Source organism: Arvicola amphibius, chromosome 14, assembly GCF_903992535.2.
Source record: "Arvicola amphibius chromosome 14, mArvAmp1.2, whole genome shotgun sequence".
NCBI classification, from domain to species: Eukaryota; Metazoa; Chordata; class Mammalia; order Rodentia; family Cricetidae; genus Arvicola; species Arvicola amphibius.
Genome location: NC_052060.1, coordinates 20670520 through 20692107, shown reverse-complemented (window position 1 = coordinate 20692107; position 21588 = coordinate 20670520). Strand labels below are relative to the sequence as shown.

At 43.3% G+C, this 21588-nt stretch overlaps 1 protein-coding gene across 1 annotated transcript in view; it reads right to left on the bottom strand.

The window, feature by feature from the left end:
• The window catches only part of Vav3 (vav guanine nucleotide exchange factor 3), a 315752-nt gene that overhangs the window by 232033 nt on the left and 62131 nt on the right, over positions 1–21588 (bottom strand). The window contains exon 2 of the mRNA XM_038311226.1: positions 14338–14454. Coding sequence (XP_038167154.1) covers positions 14338–14454 — 117 coding nt within the window. The remainder of the gene's footprint in view (positions 1–14337; positions 14455–21588) is intronic.

The following is a 21588-nucleotide window of genomic DNA, read 5'->3' as shown; positions in this document are numbered from 1 at the left end:
CCTGAATTTTTATGAGCCATGCAACAACTATCTGTGAGTAATGCTGAACCCTGTAATCTGACTCTAATTAGCCATCCCTTATTGCAGTAATGACTTGGCCTTATTTGCATGAGACCTCTTTCTGGACTCTTTGTGAGAGCTCAATACTTTCTGGTGCAACACCTTTCTCTCTTCTGCTCATGTCGGTCATGAACAACTGTAACCACGAGCTGTGGCCTTAGCGTTCTCCATATGGAGCTCCACAGCAAGCAAGCACATTTCTTTCTTCCTTTATGCAATTTCACAGACTTAGGATTCATTAGCATCATAGATGTCAGAGATCGTGGCAGCATCACAGTGGAACGTTTTGGGTTGGTTTGCCTGTCTTGGATCAAGAATGTTTACCTTCAGTTGAACAGAGCTCTCACTACTCCAGTGGCTGGGGACCACTACAGCTCTCTCCTGTGTCTATAGCTTTGCTTAAAATGGCTTCACTTACCCAGGATCAACCAGTCTGAAAATATTTGACAGAAAATTCTAGAAATAAACAATTATCAAATTTTCTATTGTTAGCCACCCTGAGCAATATAAGATCTCCATCCTTCCTAGCCCATAAATCATCCCTTTGTCCAGTGTATCCACACTATAAATGCTACCTCCCTGTTAGCTGCGTGGTAGCCATCTTGGATATCAGACTGACTGTCACAACAGTGTAGGCTTATGCTTAAGTAACTCTATTTAACTTAATAACATCCCCCAAAGGGCAGGAGCAGTAACCATGGCAATCTGGATGTGCCAAGGGGAAGCCATGAAGAGTGCTCTGCAAGTGAAAAGGTAAAAGTTCTCAACTTAATTAAAAGGAAGAAAATAATGCATCCTGAGGTTGCTCGGAGAGAAATGACAAGAATGAAACTCTACCTCTGAAATTGTGAAGGGAAAAGAGGCATGCACTAGTTTTACTATAAAAATGTCATGTTATGAATATTATATCCACAGTAGGCAAATAATATGATAGAGAAGGCATTATATTTGCATATATAACCATGTATAGAGAGGGTTCAGCAGTGAGTGCTCAGGCATCCACTGGGGATATTGAATGTGTCTCTCCCAGGTACAGGGAGCAATCGTACTAAGTAAAATAAGGATTCTTACACAGACCAGACAATGCTAGACAACGGGATGATTTCCAACTCAAGTCAAAATGAGATAGCGTTAGTTTTTTTCACCATCCTCAGAACAGTCAACCATTCTTGTACCTAAGACCTCTTTGGGGCATATTTAAGCAAAGAAAGTAGAAAGAACTTTTAACATCCCTAGACTGACTAGCTATTAATAATCCCTATATCTTTACTTTTGTTCCTCTCATTGGTTATGGACAGAACTTGTGAGTCCATTCTGCAATTTGCCACTTACCATTATATGATTATGTGGAAGCATGGTTAACTAAAACCACAGAAAGTGAAGCCAGGTTCAGGAGGAGGTGGAGCATCAGGAACACCGTACTCAAAGTCACCCTTACTCCCAACTGCTCTACCCAAAAAGTCCAACCCAAACTCCTCAATTCAGTTCCATGGAGTAGTGATGTGGGATTCCCTTCTGTCTGCTGTAAAAATGTTTGATTGCCACTGGTGAATAAAGAAGCTGCTTGGGCCTATGACAGCGCAGAATACAGTCAGGCTGGAAGAGATATAGCGAGAGAGTAGGCAGAGTCAGGGAGATGCCATGTAGTCACTGGAGGAGACAGAAGTCAGAACCTTGCTGGTAGGGCCATGACCCTGTGGTGATGCACAGATTGATAGACATGGGCTGATTGAAGATGTAGGAGTTAGCTAGAGATATGCATAAGCCAATAGGCCAAGCAATGTTGTAATTACTATGGTTTCTGAGTGATTATGTCGGGTCTGGGCGGCCAGGAAACAAGCGCCCTCTGCCAACAGAGTAGGGATCGCCGTCATTTTCCACACACTTTCCATACCATGTCACATGGGACAAGGAAAGAAGAAATGCCGTTTTGCCTGATTTCATAATCTCAAGGAAGGCAAACCATATTGCTAGGTCAGTTTTGCATGATACAGAAGAGAAAATGGAGGTCTTTGTCAGAAATAGAGAACAACCAGAGACAAGTCAGCAAAAGCCAGGTAGAAGGGGACGGGACCTCTCAGAACCAACCAGACTCAAATATTCGGTTAAAGCGTACCTTCTCAGATTGGAAGCAAGGGTGTATTATCTTGAACTAAATCAATAAAAACAAGGGGCTGATGGATGTGAGGAGAAAGAGGCATTCCGGTTCAAAGAAAATGATATTAATAAATTCTAATCAAATGAGTCATGATGACTAGTAATTTAGTGGGACTAAAGCCAGGCAAAGCACAGAGTCAGGAAAGGGAGAACCGGAAAGAGGGAAGTGCAGTGCGATTTCTAATTGGTCTTAATAATAAAGACCCAGAGTCAGATATTAGGGGGTGAAAGCTGAGAGATCAGAGAAGCAGAGCAGTCGGCCACTAGTTCTTACCTCTACGAAACTGTCAGATTTGGAGCTGGGGAAAGTTACCCTGAAGATTCATTTGAAATGACTTGGAACTGAGGCAAAGTGAGAAGTAACACAGTGCCTTCCATGAGAGCTTTCAAAGGCAGAAGTAAGTATGGTTAAAGCAGCAGCATGTGTTACTGTGCACATCCTGGCAGAATGAACCAATGGGTTTATCCAAACACAAATCAGTTTAAAGAAGATCAGCTTTTACACATAAGTGTGAAACAACCATAGGGTACCCACAGCTCACGATACACAATGATGAGAAACCCTAGACTAAGCAAGACTTTCAGTGCCTGTATTGTTACAGCTCAGAGAGCAGGCAGTACTGCCCAGCATGAAAGGTTTCTTCCCAAGCTTCCTATTAATATTTCATAGGACACAGAGGCTCCTTGGGACATTACTTAGGAAATAGTAAACCAGAAGTTTTCAACTCTGTGAAGATTAGAGTTCTTGGTGGTTATTTATGTATTTACTTATTCAATTAGAACCGGCTCTGATACTATTAAAAAGGAGACCCCCAAAATGATGACCTCGAATCAACACCAAAGTATTAAAGCACAGCCACCTCCACCGTGTGTGCGTGGTTGTGTAAGTGGGTGCGGAGGCCATGAGATCAGTGACAGCGGTGAGAGGTTTCCGAATGGGCAGCAACCAAAATCAGTTTGAAATTCAGCATGTACCAAACCCAAAGCATCTCGGGCAGTGCTCACCCAAGTTGCATCACACGGCTTCGCTGCAGCCTTCATTCTGAACACACACAGCACCACACACAGACTACACACGTCGTTATGCCATGCAGCACCAACAAACAGCCAGACACGCATCAGCTCCAATTCAAGATAATTGAATATTATAAACATACAGTGTATTGCAAAATTGTATATGGCGAATTTTCACTGTATGTAACAGATGTTTTTACTTTACATACAGCTTTCTGCTCTTCTATAAACAATGGTGTAACTATGAAATATACACGTTTAATATTTTCCTACGATCCCTCAGCTTGTAAGTATCAAATCAGATTATCTTTGGATTGTACTGTTCGACAGCAAGCATACTCATTTAATTAGCATGAAAATTTGCATTCATCTTTACTAAATGGTAAGAAATGTAATAACAAAGAATTATTTTGGCATAAATTCATGACTTATAGCCATCCAATGTTTGATTAGTATATCCATTTCATATACCTATATTACAGGGGTCATAGAAAAAAACCTCCAGTATAAAGGGATTGTGGGTAGAAGAGTTTAAGAAACCCTGGTATGAAGAGTGACCTTTGCATAGGTCAGGTACTAGAGTTCTACAAGACATGATAAGCATGGGAAATTACCCAGGTATTCAATACCCCTAAGAGAGTGAGACAGGTACAAACATTGTTGGAAAAGGTCAGCTCTGGTCACAATTAAAGAAAGGAATAAAGCTAATGATGCAGGAACTGTATTAACTGCCAGTCACACACATACACGGGGAAAGGTTGAAAGTTGTGCCTCTTCTCTGCTTAAATAAACAGAAAAAAAAAAGCCTGGAAAGGAATTCTCTTTGCTAAGGAGCAACCACTCCAGAGCTCCTCCTTAGTTACAGAAAAACACACCGTCTTCTACTCTTCAAGGGGACAAAGTAAAGGAGGCTTTGTGAGCAGTTGGTTGAATCTTGGTGAATTTCTCAAGAGACTTGAAATAAGCTGACTCATAGGAAAAAGTCCAGAGTCATCTGGGAGGAAGAGGTGAGACCGCCAGCGATTTTCTGGAGCTGGAAATGGGCACTTATGGGGGTCCACAGAAGGAAGAACTGGCCCGAGCTTGTGGTAGCAATTGATTCTGAGGCTCCTCTGAACAGAGCTTCGGCATAAGTAAGGAAGCAGGGCCTCCCCAGGCTTGATGCAGGGGCTAAACTGTTAATGGGAGTGGTTGGGCCCCTGAGCTGAACAGTGATGGAAGCGAGAGCTTGCCAGCATTGGGTTCTATCCCAGGGACCATGCTGCCCAGTCTGCAACAGCACCCGGCTGGGAGAAATCATGCAGATCACTTAAAGGGGCTTTGAAAGAACTAGGACCTTACATCCAATATAACCTCTGGAAGTTATGAATAATGTAAGACTGCAAAGGAAGGTCCAAACACAAGTGCACAGAGAGAAGGATTCTATTTTTACATGCCATACCAGCTCATCCCAGTTATACACACAGTTGATGATCAGTGTGCCTGTGCTAGCTAAGAGGGCTCTTTGTCAAGACACCCAACATGAGGTAAGCAGGAAAGACGCCGAAGCCTTTGGTTAGTCAGGGTTTCTTATGACAGAGAAAGCCAGGCGAAGAGTTCCAGAAGAAAACCTAATTCAGGCTCTCAAGTGTCACATGAAGGATGCTGGTGTAGGAACTCTGAAAGGTGAAGATTCCCAGCGTCTACCAGGACTGAAAGTAAAGGATGGAGATGCGGACATGATTCAGTCATTCAAGTACAAAAGGTCTAGGAAGCCAGCCAGGTATTACATCACAGACTAGGCAGATAAAGGTCCTTGGTCAATTACATATAGACACTGAGCTGTGCACATCAAGTTGAAAAGGGAGAAAAGAAAAAAAATACAAATTGTAGGAAGAAGCCTTAGCAACATCACCAACTAAACCTACGCATGAGGCATTATGGGTTAACCAGATATTTAAGCTCACAACAGAAAGGTAGAGCTGTGGAAAATTCTTCTGTACACTGTGAATATGATATTATTCTCAAGGGTTAATAAAAAGCTGACAGGCTGATAGCCAGGTAGGAAGTATAGGTGGGACAGCCAGAAACAGAGGACTCTGGGAAGAAGAAGGCAGAGTCAAGAGAGATGCCAGCCAGGTGCCAAGCAAGCAGGACACATAGAAAATGAGGCAACAAGCCATGAGCCATATGGCAAAACATGGATAGGAAATATGGGTCAATTTAAGTGTAAGAGTTAGCTAGTAACAAGTCTGAGCTATCGGTCAAGCATTTATAAGCAGTATTAAGCCTCTGGGTTGTTATTTGGGAATTGGCGGGCAGGAGAGAAATGTCTGACTACAGGGTAGCTTGGTAGCAGCAGGTTACAGTGAATAATCTGCCGGGCCGTGAGGAGAACAGGAGGCGATTTCTACCAAACAAATCATATAAAAGCCCTTCTCAATATTAAGTTAGCTTGATATCCTCGATTTTCTCCACACACCCAATGAATTTAAGGCACTAAAGGCCCTACCCATCCTTTACCCTAAATCTATTCTGGTGTAACTACAGATTTAATTCATATCCTGCAAAGAAAATACAACTTGATGAGCTTAATGCAACAGCTGCCTTCAGCGACAGTTGTACCACAGAGGTCAATATCCAAGTCTACACAAAAACATTCAACAAAGAGCTTACGTGAGCCAAGGACAACACAGGGTCTAAACAATGAATGAGTATCATCATTTCATCAAGTCAAATTGAGTTTGAGCAAAAGTGCCACTAAAGTTCTCTTTCTGACCCTAGCCATGCCCACACTCAGCACTCTGAATGATCTATGTCTACCCAAACCACCAGCTCCAGACTTGTTCTAAATTCATTTACTCAATCATTTTCTGGGCAGTGAGCCAGACATTTGCATAACACAACAAACATGTATGGTTGATTCCATTCACAGACAAAGAATCAGAGGGCTTGGGTGAGGTCACACTAAACCATTTATTACAGGCTTTGCTGACTTCCGCCACCATTTTGTTTAAGTCAGTATGTGTCTTTACTTCCGGTGGGAGAGAGGGCGCTGTGATGCCTTTCAACCTGTCCTTTCCATTTCATTGGAAATAGGCCAGATGTCAGCCACACGCAACCTGCAGGGGCTCTTGTGTTCATTTCCTTGATCCCCACAAGACAGAAACAGAGGTGGGAAAGACTCCTGATGATTGTGACCCATTGAAACCTGAAGACCTTGATATTCTTTGAGTCAATTAAGATGATAAGGAAAGCATTTACCATGAAGCCAGCATTAAACTTCTGATACCCGCATGCATACCAGACAGCAGAGAGGCTCTGGGACTCTGGCTCATCTTTTCCCTTCAGTAAATGAGAGCTCGGAAAACTGACACAGATGTATAGGGACAACAAGAGAAGAGATATTTCTACATGCTTAAAATGATTTGAATTGTGAAACGCAACAAATCTCCTTAATTTCGGTCACCTTTGGTTGAGAAAATTAAGAGAAATTGGCCCAAAGGGGAAAAAATAAGGAACCCATTGGTTGGAGTCATGGAAAAAAAAATCCACAGATACATGCATTCAGCTCTGGGCACACGATGTCAGTAGGCTCTGTTCCCTGCAAACTGGGATTGTTTGAAATGCAATGTGGAACCCAGCTGCCTGTGGCTCCTCCAAGTCTCATAGGCCCACATGCAACACTTCTAAATCTAAGGGAGCAAAAAAATAAAGGGTAGCAACAACATCCCAGATCCATCACACGGCAAAGGCAGAGTACAGTCCAGCTGAACAAAGCATCTGAACTAAGTGGAGAAAGGGAAGGGTTGCTTTTCCAAAGGAGATGTATGGCCACACAAGAGGGAGAATACTGCTGAAGGACCACAATTAATTTCCCAACCTCACCCCGCAAATGATATTAGTTCCCACACTCAATTCAAAATTGGATTCCAGATGTTTACTAATGAATCTCAAGCTTATTCAAAATAATAGTGTTAGCCAGCCCTTGTACCTCAAGTCTTTAATACCAGCTACCAGGAAGACTGAGGTGGGAAAACAGCAAATCCAAGGTCAACCTGGACTACGTGATTAGTTCAAGGTCAGTCCGGGTAAGTCAGTGAGATCCTACCTTAAAATAAGGAGGAGGGTGGGAGAGGGGGAAGCAATGGCAGCAGCTGAGGATATGGTATAATAGTACCGGGAGGTAATAATGTTCTTGTCAAGTATGTATAACATCCTAGGTTCTATCCCCAGTGGATAAAAAAAATATAACATTAGTATTAATCATAGCAATGAATATAGTAATAGCTAGTGGTTCCTGAGTCCTAACATTACACTGATGCACGCTCACTTTGCATATCCAGGAACCCGGAGCTCAGAGAGGTGTCACTCAAGCCCACAGCCTAATAAGGAACACGGAACTCAAACCGAGATCTACCTTAGAAACACTGTTCTTACCAAACTAGGATTCAATCTTCTCCATGTTCTTATCTTTTTCATTGCCACACCTCCACTCTGATGCTCTAGATTCCTCGGTGACTAGATGTGACTGTTCTGCACCTTAACATGTTGACACTGTCCTACAGGCTACTGCAATGACCATTGGCCTGGTGTGATTCTCTTTGACTCAAAAAAAATATATTATCAATCAAAATATATTTGCAAGGTGCCCTACAATGCCTGGAATGGAGGACACAAAGTCTATGGTCAAGGGAAGTGGGACCAGGCATTAAACACTCACCTGCGTAGGATGGAAGCCTCAATGCAAGTCCTACAACCTGCTCAAGATGACCTCATTAAAGAAAGCCCCACATGCTCATGTACCACAGATGGACTGACTGACAACGTGAGAGGACACACTTCCAAACAGCTTGAGTTCATCAAAACAGCAAACAGGACTCAGTGACAGCCAACACATGACATGAAATGGGCAAATGTCCAGATCCCTGACGCAGGGGCTGAGCAGAATGGAATAAGGGATTTCTAAGATAATCCAACGGGTGGGAAACATTGTTTTAAAAACCTGTGCCTTAAGAAAAGAAACCAACAAGGTTTTACTTATGGTTGTTGCCATAAAGTCAGAAACAGATTGATTGTTCTGAAAAAGTTAGAAAATAATGAATTTTTTTCGAAATATAAACTCAAAGGCAAAGCAAAGCTATGTAAGAGTACTAGAAGAACAAGTATGCTTCTCTCCAGAGCAGGCTGGCCTCTGCCTGAGGCAAGGACCCTGTCGCTTTCTCAGCACCCAAGAAACTACCACCACCTGTTAGCGTCAGGCCTCTGCTGCTTCCTGCAAAAGGCCAGGCTACCAAGCCCTGGTTCCGCATGAAATGCATGGCCACTCCGAGTTAGAAACAGCATTCGTCTTATGCTGAGGCTCCTTTCTGTCGACAGGTTAGACAAGCTGTAATTGGATCCAATTAGAATTTGTGTTGACGTTAACTCAGAGCAAATTGAAGTGCAGGGGCACTGAATAGAGAACTCAATACTAGGAATCAGGGCACCGCTGAAAGGCAAAATAATTATAGGCCATTCAATGGAACTCGAATGTGTGCTCTTCACCATGAGAAAATTATCATTCATCTGGGTTGATTGACATTTTCCCAGGATAGTCTTAATTTCCAAAAGCAAACACATCCACGTCAGGCCTATAATTCTAAATACGTTGCCAAAACCAATACTAAAGAAGAGGTTAGGTGGAGACTAGGGAACACCGTGATGTCATGAAGGGCAGAGGGGACAGCTGAAAGCTATTTGTGTATAAGTGAGAACCTATGAGCCCTTATCTGCCTAGACTTACTCACTTCGGCCACCATGACACTGTGCCTCACACCGCATCCTGAATCTGACCTTTCCTCGCAGATGAACCAGTCCAAAACTGGATTCAAAGTCGCTGAGTCTCTTACGCTATTTAATTTTTAAAAACCTTTTGGTTTCTCCTTCATGTTCAACCACTTCCCTGACCATCCAGTGAGACCCAAATCAAGGACAGCAGAGAAGAGTAGAGAGGTGAAAGGCCAGGATGCCAGAGTGCAGATCCTGTTCCTAACCCCAAGGCAGGTGTCGAACCCTCTGTGTGCCTTCCGTTACCCATCACACTTACAGGCTGCCTTCACGGTGCTTTGAGAAGCACACACCTCAGTGGTAACAAGCACTCTGAAAACCTCAAAGTGCAGTACAAAAAAACAAGATATTATCATTATAATTATATTTTAGACCCCCAAAGCCACCAAATAAATGTGAGTTTTAAGTTCCTTATGAGTAGGAATTGAAGCACTCAACATATATATTAGCAAGGGTTACCTCAAAGCGGCTTCAACATATATGTTAGCATGGGTTACCTCAAAGAGGCTTCAACATATATGTTAGCATGGGTTACCTCAAAGAGGCTTCAACATATATGTTAGCATGGGTTACCTCAAAGCGGCTGCACCACCAGAACATCTCACCCCAGAATAAATGAAGAGGTCCTCATTGCTGCTTAAATGGTATTCCGTAGCATGAATAATAAAATACAGAGACAGATATTGGGGTTCAACCTGAAGATCAGAAAAGCAAAGCAGCCAACCACTTAAGAGACCTTTTACCCCTCTACCAAATCTTCAGACCAAAGGGGCCAGATCCTGTCTCCATGAATCCTCAGATACTTTACTCCAAACTCCAGAGAGTTCTTTTCTCTTCCCCTTTATATTCCTCTCTCCACCCAACCATATCACTCTTGTCTCCACACCCTAGTGTAGGGATATTCTGATGAAAGGTGTGAGCCACCACCAGCTGGATCTATTTCTGGATCAAGTTTGGGTAGCCCAGGGTGGCCTTGAACTCATAGAGAGCCATCTGCCTCTGTCTCCCTAGTCCTGGAATTAAAGGTGTGTGCCACGGGTCCCTAGCCTGGTTGACTAGAATGGCTGCTTTGCCCTCTGATCGTCAGGCATGCTTTATTTATTAAAACACAAATAATACACCACTCTAGTGTTCCTGCTTAACCTCCCACACTCTGTATACTAGAACAATTCAAACAGTTCAGGCAGACTATTCCCTGATTAGGAGAGTCCCCTGGACGAGTCATTGTAGAGGCCCCATCTGCAAGCTGAATCACAGATCTTCCCCTTCCTCTATGGGAAGAGGTGTTTTCTATTACTTCTCCATCCCCCGTTTTTCTCATCATCCGATTCTTCCCACACGCTCCAAAACTCTGGATACCAGGAAAGGTTTTGAAACACAGATTTAATTTGTGTTCTTTCTCTTCAGTCCACCCCCCATCCACAAGAAACAGCAAAGAAACACTTGCATCTCATTTCCTCTTTCATCCAATCTACTTGACAAGTCAAAGGCTGACCCAGCAGATAGCATCAGCATGCCGTTTCCTTGTCTTAATTTCTCCCTTAGGATGTGCAGTTCTCTCTGGGCTGACCGCTTGGCTCTGGCTGCATGTCTTAGCTCCCACAAGAAAAGCCATGCAACAGGTGCCACAGTCTGCTTCTCACGCATGCTTCTTTCAGGTACTGCAGTGTATTCTCCACTCTGCGTCATCGAGGAGGCACGTCACTCCATACCAAACACAAGAAGAGTCCTCTCTGGAGGCCTCACCTCCAAAGGTTCAGCTACAGTTACCGACCCACGGCAGGGGCATGGCAATGACAGTGAGGGCTCACACCCTCACATCCCACAGAGAAAGACAGCCATGTCAAGACATTCTACCACCAGACAGCTTAGCTTCAGTTGCCTGGCTCCTTGGCCACCGTGGAGGGGAGGGGTCACTGCTCTTCCCAAACTGAGCTTGGGTTCCATTGTGAGCCTGCTGGCCATGCCAAGCAGTGCAGTAACTCTTTCCTTAGGGGAACCCTAAATACACACTCGTCCCTATCCCTTCTCACAAGACTCCAGGGACAAATCAACTTGGGGGAGCAGTGAGTTTAACTGTCGAGTACAGGTGAGGGGTTACTGAAAAGAGCTTGAATGTCCCCCAAGTCCCGTGTAATTAGGACAGAATTACCTACACGTGGCTGAGAGGTACAGGCATGAAGGTCCTATCTATCGGGTGAGTGAGTGCCTGATGACCCTCCTCACCCCCTCCTTCCAGGAGTTAACATCAACAATCAATAAAGCCCATCTTAGGTGCTGCTTTCAAATACTCATAGCTACTTTGATGTAGATGATGGCTGTTTATACTGGGAAGGTGGTTTGCTACAGCAGGGAATCACTATGCTATCCAGGCACTCCACGGCTGGTCTATAGCCCTAGCCTTGGCCAAATCCCATTTACACCCATATTCCCAGTATCAAAAAAAATTATCTATGACTTAACACTTTATTCAATATTTTTATACTAAAAGTTTCAGAACTGCGTGAATCACCTCAGGCCTGTCACTTCCAAAATAGGATCTGTAATCAAGAAGAATAGTAGTTACTCGGCAGGCCTGGGACTGCACAGTCCTGAACTACATTCACGTAGACGCAAAGCCCCAAGGAGCATGTGCCCTGTAACAGCCAGGCAGCCATGCTTGTATTGTGGCAGAGGGGCAGAGAATTAGCCAGATCTGAGTTCAAACCCTTGCTCTGTCACATATTAAGTATGGGATTTAGGTACAGAGTTCCTCATTAGCATAATGAGGAAAATACCAGTGCCTCCCTCATAAGTCTGTGTGAGCTTTAAAAATTAATATGTACGTGAAAATTTTTAAAAAGCCAGCTTTGTGAGTGTTTAGTAACTGATGGCACTAATCATTTTACTTGGGGCACGTAATAGCAGTAACACTACTATATTTTTCTGCCAGTTGATGTTAACCACAGTCTGAAGAGAGAGGGAGAGGCCATCAACACAGACACCAGCAAAAGCTGAGGAGCGTAGAGTAGCAAGTGCTGGTTCAAGTCCAAACCACCAACCCAGGTTTAATCCTTTTTCAGTCTGACCGCTGTTAGAGCATTTTAAGAAACCAGAAACAGAATTTGTTTATCCCCAAGAACTAAAGAGTTCGTGCCTTTGCATTCACATTCTTGAAATCTCAACTGTACTCCAAAGCTTCTATGGCCTAGTCAACTGGACAGATGGACAATTAGTAACTCTACTTAAACAAACCCATGCCTTTTTAAAGGCATTTCTATAACTTCCCAATCTTCATCAAAATATCTTGTGAACTTAAATGGGGGGAGGGGGAGGAAAGGGCTCCTTAATGAGCTTGAAAAAGCCAGATTTATTTTTCATCTTTCATTTCCTCACATCATTTTCATTTTCCACTTCCTAAGAAGAGATTGTGCGGGCTGGGGTCAGGGCCGGAGAAGGGCACAGACAGGAGCCTCTCTCAGAGCTGACAGAATAGCAAGGCAGCATAGTGTCTACCACCCGGACTTCAACGCGATCACCCTGCCCTCCACGGCAGCACAGCACAGCTGTAAACAGGCTTCCCTTTGCTTCCTCATGACCTGTCTTCCTGTTCCTTATGCTACCATGTTTTACCCCCATCCATACTTAGGACCCCAAGTCAGTTAAATGGCAGCATGTCGGCAATAAAGACAATCCGTATGTTACCGCCTCCATTTTCTCCCATGCTGGCGAGAAACCTGATGACCCACAAGGCTGAGAACCGTTCACACTCACAGACTGACTATGGGTCTAAGCCAGAAAGAGGCTCAGCCTTCAACCTCCCCACATGAAAGAGCTTCCCTCTTTGCTCTGTGCTCGCATCAAAATTCTAATATTTCTGTGACAAGTCTTTGCCAAGCAAACCCATCCAGTGCTTGACCAAATATTACATTCTAGACGTTAAATAAAATGCCAATCTCGGGCAGATGTTTGGGAAGAGACTAGTACCCAGATTAAGGAATAAGGATGGGGCCTGGAGAGATGGCTGAGAACTTAAGCGCACTTGTCGTTCTTGCAGAGGACCACTTTGGATTGCTAGTACCCACATGGTAGCTCCCAGCCATCTGGAACTCCAGTTCCAGGGGCTCCGGGAGCACCAGGTATTTTGTGGTGCACAGACATAAGAGCAGGCAAAACATTCTTAAGTATTCTTAAAAGGAGAACTTAGTTTTTGCCTCCCCACCCTAACTTGCAGTTAACTAAGGACCAAAATCAAAGCCTAGCACATGTCAGGCAGGCTTAACAGAGAACTCCACCCCCAGACTCGGCCTAGTTTTCTTTCTCTTCTTACATGCCTACTTTCAAAATGCAATGGAGCTAGCTGACTCCAGGCTATGCACAGGAAAGGGGTTTAAATTCATATCAATTCATAAAAAAGATAATTTTTGAAAAGTATGATTTTAATTTTTAATTAATTTATAGGGGGAATCCCAAATGCTGTGGTATGCACGTGGAGGTCAGAATACAACTTGCAAGAGTCACTTCTCTCCCCCATGTGGAACCTGGCTATCACACAGGTCATCGGGCTTGGTGGCCAGCACAGGTACCCGCTGAGTAATCTCACCGGACCAAACATGTGATTTCTTTCACAGTGGATGTAATGTTCACCAAAGTAATAACGTAAATAATAAAGCCATTTCAGTGAAAAAACATCACTGAAATGCAAGCAATCAGACAATCTTCCAGTAGTGCTGGAGCTCAGAAAGAGAGGACATCCTAGTATGTATGAGGTCCTGGGTTTGTCCTAGCACCACGTGATACCCATATTTCATCTTTTCCAAAGAGTTGTTCAAAGTTTTTACATTGAAAACAGTAACTTCACCTTCTAAGCTTCCCAAAGTGAGATGCCTTGCAGATAGAGAGAAGGCCAGAGGAAAAGCGCATTGGCCCTGGGACATGAATGATGACAACTTCACCCTTGGAGCAGGCAAGGGCAGGAAGGATGGCCTGAGGATAAAAGGCGCCCCTGGTCTGAGTCACAAAGCACTTCTGAACTCCCTTCCAAAGTTGTTGCTGCTGTTTGATCTCGTTCTCTGGAAGGCGGCTTTTACTTATTTGCTAAGCCACTACACGTGACATTTGACTATACAATGCAGATACACAGACCACTTAAGACACTTTGATTTGGGGTAAATACTCTCCAGCGGGAAAAAAATAAAGCTAGGCCAGGACTAGGGCTGTGTAGCTCAATAGTGAAGCATTTGCCTACCACATGCGAGATGCTGGATCAGCTCCCAGAACTTTATTCACAGAATTAATTAAGAAGCAAACCATCAGTACCTTTCCAAAGTCACGAACATCAAACAGGTCAAACGCTTCAAAAAGTTCGCTTTTCCTCATTCCAAAGGTCTCACAGCAGGCTGACAGAAATGTCCGGATATTCTTCAGACAGAGAAACTGAGGAAGAAAAACAATAGCATTAATGATATTTTTTCTGAGTGTGACCTGTCTTCTGTCACACATATGCTATGATAAAAGTGCCAAGGAAGGACCAATTTGAGCCTTTCTTCTTGTTTTATCTTTTCATGGGTCTATGAGTCATACAAAATAATGTTCAACAAGTATACAGTGTGTAATTATCACATTCATTGTCCATTGTCCTCTCTTGTCCCCCCGCCACCTTCTAATTTCCTTCCTCTTTCCAAATACTCTTCTGTTTACACGTCTGTTTCAGCTCTAAATTCTGGACAGCAGAGCCCATACGCATTACCTAGCTTCCTTAGCCACCTTATTGCTTTTGATCAGCCAGCAGTGCTTTGAGCTGGCTGTGACCAGACAAACATGGTTTGTACCCTCTTAAAACTTACATTGAAATACAAGATGACACCTAAGCACAAACATGGAAACGAACCCCTACATTAAATTGTATTTTTTATGTTTTCACATAGGTCCTGGAGAAAGGATCTGGAGCGCAAGGAGGCAGGGGCAGGTGGAGCTTAAGTAGGATGGTTAGAAGCAATCTCACCAAGAGGGTGGATAGAGAAGGGAGGTGGTCTGAGGTAGGAATATCTAGAGACACTAGAGCAGAGTGTGTGCTAGGGAGAAAACTAAAGGTAAGGGAAAAGTAGGGGTCAGACAAGGGAGACCTATTGGGAAGCTTTTATTCTGATATAGGAAATCCCAGAAGTGTGGGTCAAAGATGAGACAAACTTTAATGGCTTCTAAGGGTCTTTTAGGAGCTGCTGTGTTGAAGACAGATGGAAGGATATTGGGGTAAGCACACGGTAGAGAAACAGGAGGCTACTGCACCAATCCAAGTGAGAGAGGACTGTGGGCAAACAAGGATACACTGGCACTGGCCGAGCAGCAATGAATATGTAAGTCTACAGTCCACGTGATATAGGCATGGACTTCAGACCTAAAGTTTTGGAATCTTGAGCAGCGGTTCTCAACCTTTCGAATGCTGTGACCCTTTTATACAGTTCCTCATGTTGTGGTGACCCCCAGCCATAAAATTATTTTTGTTGCTACTTCATAACTGTAATTTTGCTACTGTTGTGAACCGTAATGTAAATATCTGATATGCGACGATGGGGGGATCGTGGCCCACATGTTGAGAACCACCACTTTAAGAGTAGAGACAGCATCAACTGTGACATTGACTGAGGCAGACTTGGACCACGAAGTCTTAGGAGACCAGGAAGAGAAGCCCACAAAGGAGTGTGAGAGAAAAGTGGCCAGTACTGAAAGAGAGATTCAGGAGAGCTGGTGTGCCCAAAGCCATGTAAAGTAGAGAAGGAGACAAACTACATCCAACGTTCCAGGTGACCGGTAAGACAGAGATGGGCACTGTCTAGGGAACTTGGCAGTGAAGGTTATAGGTTCCTTGACAGTAGGAAGATCTGTGGGGCAGGGACGGGGCAAAGGTTGTCTGGAGCAGATCCTGCTACAGGAAAGAGTTAGAGTGGAGGCAGGATAGAGGCTGATGAGTGACACAGCAAAGGGGACAGAAGCATGACAGCTATCCCGAAAGAGGCATCCTTACCCTTACAGAACCATGACAGTTATCCAGAAAGAGGCATCCTTACCCTTACAGAACCATGACAGTTATACAGAAAGAGGCATCCTTACCCTTACAGAACCATGACAGTTATACAGAAAGAGGCATCCTTACCCTTACAGAACCATGACAGTTATACAGAAAGAGGCATCCTTACCCTTACAGAAACATGACAGTTATCCCGAAAGAGGCATCCTTACCCTTACAGAAAGAAGCATGACAGTTATCCCAAAAGAGGCATCCTTACCCTTACAGAAAGAAGCATGACAGTTATCCCAAAAGAGGCATCCTTACCCTTACAGAAAGAAGCATGACAGTTATCCTGAAAGAGGCATCCTTGCCCTTACAGAAAGAAGCATGACAGTTATCCAGAAAGAGGCATCCTTACACAACCAAGTTCTTGAGCAGACAAAGGAGGTCCCTATGTTGGGATGCAAAGGTTGACCTTGGATTGAGCATTCCAAGCTCATCCATGTGACTAGAACAGAAGATGGACAGGAAGTAGCTAACTTAAGAATCAGACATTGGGGTTCAATTTTAATATCTAAAAGACACACATCCATCTATACACATATCCCCAGAAGCAAATTAGTTCTAAGTCTGTTTGTTTGTTTATGACAAGTTCTTAAAATGTCATCCCAGCTAACATGGAGCTTGATATATAGCCCAGAATGACCTTGAACTCAAAGTAATCTTTATGCCTCAGTTTCTCATGTGAACAATGATGTTATAGACATAAGCAGAAACCACTCTCAGCTAAGTAAGTTAATAATTTTGGAAACATGAGCTGCCATGCTATACATCTTAAAAGTTTATGTATTTATGTCAAAACTTGAAATATCTGTGGCTTGGTATATGTCAATAATACCAAAAAAAATTCATAAACTTAATCTTCTGGTGGCTGGTGTAGCACACACCTGTAACCCCACTCACAGGGTGATAGAATGAGTATTAGGAGTTCAGAGTCATCCTCAGCTATACATTGAGTTCAGTGTTAGCCTGGGCTACATGAGAGCATCTCAGAAAACCAAGGAACAGAGGAAAAAAGAGAAGAAAAGAAAAGAAGAAAGGAAAAAAAATTAATCTCCAATAAGTGAGTAACATTAGATAGCCATCGCATCTTTGATTTTATTTGTTTCCAAAGCACTGACTATCAATATTGGATCTCGTTTGGATTTCATAAATTTATAAATTTTGAAAAAAAAAACTCATCTTGCCTTTTCTGCATTCAGATTTGTCATGGACTTAACTTAGACACCTTTTACCCTTTACAGGAATCATTCTCAAAGGCTTAAATATTTCAGGAGGGGTTAAAACCACAAGGGAAGCATCACAAACCCTTTGAAATGGAAACAGTAACCAATCAGCAGAATCAGCCACTGCCATCTCTTTAAAGATTCATGAGACCTTTACAACACAGCACCACCCTGCATGCCGCCCCTCCACACAGAATTGCTTATTTACAGATTAAAAGCCTTGCATTTTGCCAAGATGGGCAATAATTACTCTCTGAGGGATTATTCAACTGCTCTCTTACAGTATTTTTTTTTTTACATAATTAAGTGACGAGAATCGCAGCTCACCGTGGTGGCAAATGTCACCCTCTGAGGATGTCTCACTAAACCCACATTTTCCCCCATGTGTAGGAAAAACTGCAGCAGGCTTCTACTAAAGTGCTTTAATCACGAAAGTCAGAAAAGTAAGAAGCATCAATCAAAGTTGAAACACTTGAAAATAGTCACGAGGCCTGAAAAACAGGCAATGCCTTGACTGGAGCCAATATTAACATTACTTAACTTTTGCAAGTTCAATTCTGTTAAGCTCAACAAGGGTTTGCTGGATTTGAACAATGTCACTCGGGTGCTGCTGCCTTTCCAGGAAAGCCTCAAGCCTGATTATCCTCTTTGATACCTGTTTCTTCTAGGCAGCCATTTCTGAACGCCTGCAACATCAACATCACAGATGTTGGAAATGCTAAACAGCCCTGCTTCACGCTTCTCTAGTGATATTCCCAGGAGCTTTCCACAGCGCCTGAAAATGGGGCTGAGAGCATGGAGCTCGCCACGCACTCTACACTCCGGGGTGCTCTGCTCTGTGCCCACACAGAAACAGAATTGAGGGACAGATGAGGTGAGCTGTGGCATCATTAGGGAGGCCCCAAACACAGCTGAGCCCACAAGACGGTGTCCCCCCTAAAACATTTGTTATGCTTTGATTCTATTCATTGTTTCCTTTTATGTAAGAAATCTAAACAAAGGTTGCAAGACCAATACAGCACATAATCCAATCTGTGCAGTCACAACAGTGTTACGCACACTTTTGTGCGTGTGTCCTTTATTATACTGGCTTTTGGGTGGGGGGGGGGGTCTGTCCTGTTTGAAAGGAGGGTGCAGACAATTTTCTTCACTGCTAAATCATTCACCGTGCATCTGACATACCAATAACATCAGCACACATCAAAAAACCCTGCTTTCATCTCATTTTCAAACTTCATGTTAGAAAGAATTAATAATTAGTATCCATTGGCAATTCAAGTTTCTGCCATTCTATCCTCGACTTCTTTCTATAATATTTTTCATGCAAGCTAAGATCTACTCCACTGGTTTTAGTTGCATTTGGCTACCTTATCTTTGGAATATAGTTTCTTTTCAGCACGTTTTAATCAAAATACAGATACATCGAGCCGGGCGGTGGTGGCGCACGCCTTTAATCCCAGCACTCGGGAGGCAGAGGCAGGCGGATCTCTGTGAGTTCGAGACCAGCCTGGTCTACAAGAGCTAGCTCCAGGACAGGCTCCAAAGCCACAGAGAAACCCTGTCTCGAAAAACCAAAAAAAAAAAATACAGATACATCACTTCCCCCCCTTTTCCTTTCTTCCCTTCAGCCCCTCATATGTTACTCCCTGACACCTCCCATGCTTCTCCGCAAACTGTTAGCCTCTTTTGTTTTATATTATTGTTATATTCACTAATATATAAATAAACCTACTAAGTCCATTTTTGTTATTTGTGTATATATTAAAACCTGACCACTTCGCATTGCGTAACCAAGGAGGGGACTCCTCCCTGGGAGAGGCTAATTCTCCATCTAGGCAGTCACTAGCTGCCTAGAGTCCTTTGTCTGGGGGGTGGGATACCGGGAGCTTTCCTCCACTTCCACATTAGCACGCATGTCTGTTGGTTGCATTGTTCATGTCTTGTTTATGCAGCCATTTCTAGAAGAGGCAACCTAGGAGCAGATATAATATATTTTAAGATTTCTTCTTTTATATTGAATTTTATGGAAATCACAAGATAATTGACTTATAAGGCATCCTACATTATTGACTTTTCTGACAATGTACCATAGAATCACTAACCTGCTTTTCCAGCATCTACACTGTCTGAGAACTGAAGTCTAATTGGCAGAAATAACTGCAGACCTCACAATTCATCACACAGAAGGCACAGGATGGAGCTGACATCTCCTGGCTAGTCCTAAGGTCCATCATTTGGTTAAGATGGTTGCTGGTCACATTCCCACCTCCCTATGTATTGTTTTTAACATTCCTACGTAGCCTGAATGTGAAAGTCCTATTTCTGTCTTATTTCTAAACAATTTATCACAATGGATACACTGACCACCTTGCCATCATCCACTTGGGACTGTAAAATAATGATTTTTTTCCAGTTCCAGCTTCCTTCCTCATTTATTAACTGACACTTTTATTTTATTTTATGTTATTGGGTTTTCGAAACAGGGTTTCTTGGAGCTTTGGAGGCTATCCTGGAACTCACTCAGCAGACCAGGCTGTCCTCAAACTTATAGAGACCTGCCTACCTCTGCCTTCAGAGTCCAGGGATTAAAAGCGTGCACCACCACCATCCGGCTCACTCTTTTATTTTTTAGAAAAGAAAATCTTCCCATCGTTCTTATATTTTTTTCTTTTGAATAAGAACTGGTTTTCATATGATTCTAGATTTGCCCCCAAAGGCCCACAGAACACGTCCCTGGGCTCTTTCGTCAACCTCTGTTTAACTTTGTGATCCTGCTTTCTTACATCAAAGTCTCTGATTCACAGTTTTCACGATCTGGTTCTGAAATCAGCCACTGCCGCAGGCAAGCCGTTTTTCATTTGTAGATGGTATTTAGAAAACAAAAGAGCATCCAGCAACATCATCTAGATACCAGGCAACAGCAATCAGTGAACCCACACCTCTACCGTATGTGGATATGACCTAGCGCTTGCTGCAGAAAAAGCTCATTTAAACAGAACTGGCCTAGGAGGCCTCTAATGGACCTTTCGCAGAATTCTGCAATCTTCGTAGAATGCCTAAGAAGGCAACACACATCTCAGTCTTTCAAAAGGAAAGATACTGGAGCTCACTGACGATGACCCAGAGCTAGAAATGTGGCTCACACATCAGCCAGCACAAGCCTTCCTCAAGTCTGTTCATCCTTTGGGATCCAGATGAGTTCCCCGGTCTTTTGTGTCATCTGCCACAGCTTGAATAACTTGCCTGCAGAGAGATACTTCACAGCACAAAACTAGCCCACCTTACTATTTCATAGCCGTCTCTTGGTCTTCACCAAAAGGTAGACAACTTTATTAAGGCATCTCACTCATCCACGAGACCACTTTAGGTTGTCTTAGACTTTAAACCTTTAAGAGTCAGGATTAAAACACTTAATTTTGAATTTTTTATATTTGTATACAAGATGAATATTTAATAAGGACACATGAAGTTCTAATTGCCATATGTTTATTTTAAAAACATCAGTGAGATGCCTATTACGTGTTAGACATTGTGAATTTCCTAAGGTATATCCCCAAGTGGATTCTGATTGTTTAGTATGCTGAAAAGGTGCCAAAAATTGGGTCCAAAAAGGAAGCGCAAGCCAAAATCCTGACTGCAGTCATTCAGAGCACGGAAAACAAACCTGGAGTTGCACAGTCAGGTGGCAATGCTATGCAAATGTGCGGTTTCTCTGGAGTCCTGGAGCGTGGGGGCAACTTTCTGAAATAACTGGTAGACCATGCAACGTGAGGGGTGAGAGTCACTAAGACTGAAACGGCTGGTGTTTGGATGAGGAAGGAAACAGACAGTGTCAGGGTGTGTGTGAGGAGGAGAGATAGGTAAGGCATGGGCCACTGAGGGAAGGGGACAGAGGGAGTGACTGACACTGGACACAGACCTGGATAGGAGCAGGGAGAGGACTGAGGGAGACCGCAGCTCCCCAGCAAGCCGAAGAGGTCTCGGCTCTACCTAGAAGTGCTGAGGCTAAAGGGGCCTAGGTAGAAGAGAGGAGCATAGATTAGCATTGCATTTTAGGTGCTTGAGTGCTTATTCTGCTCCAGATTCTAAGAGAAATATTGGTGCTATTTAGTCCTCACGACAACCCAATCAGGAGAATTTGGGTTTTCTTTTATATCTACAGAGGCTCAGAGATTTATTCAAACTTAGAAAATCACATACTAAGTTACACTGACATCACATTGCAGCGCATGAAGAAAAACATGCCTTTCTTTTTTATCAAGACGTGTGTTAGAC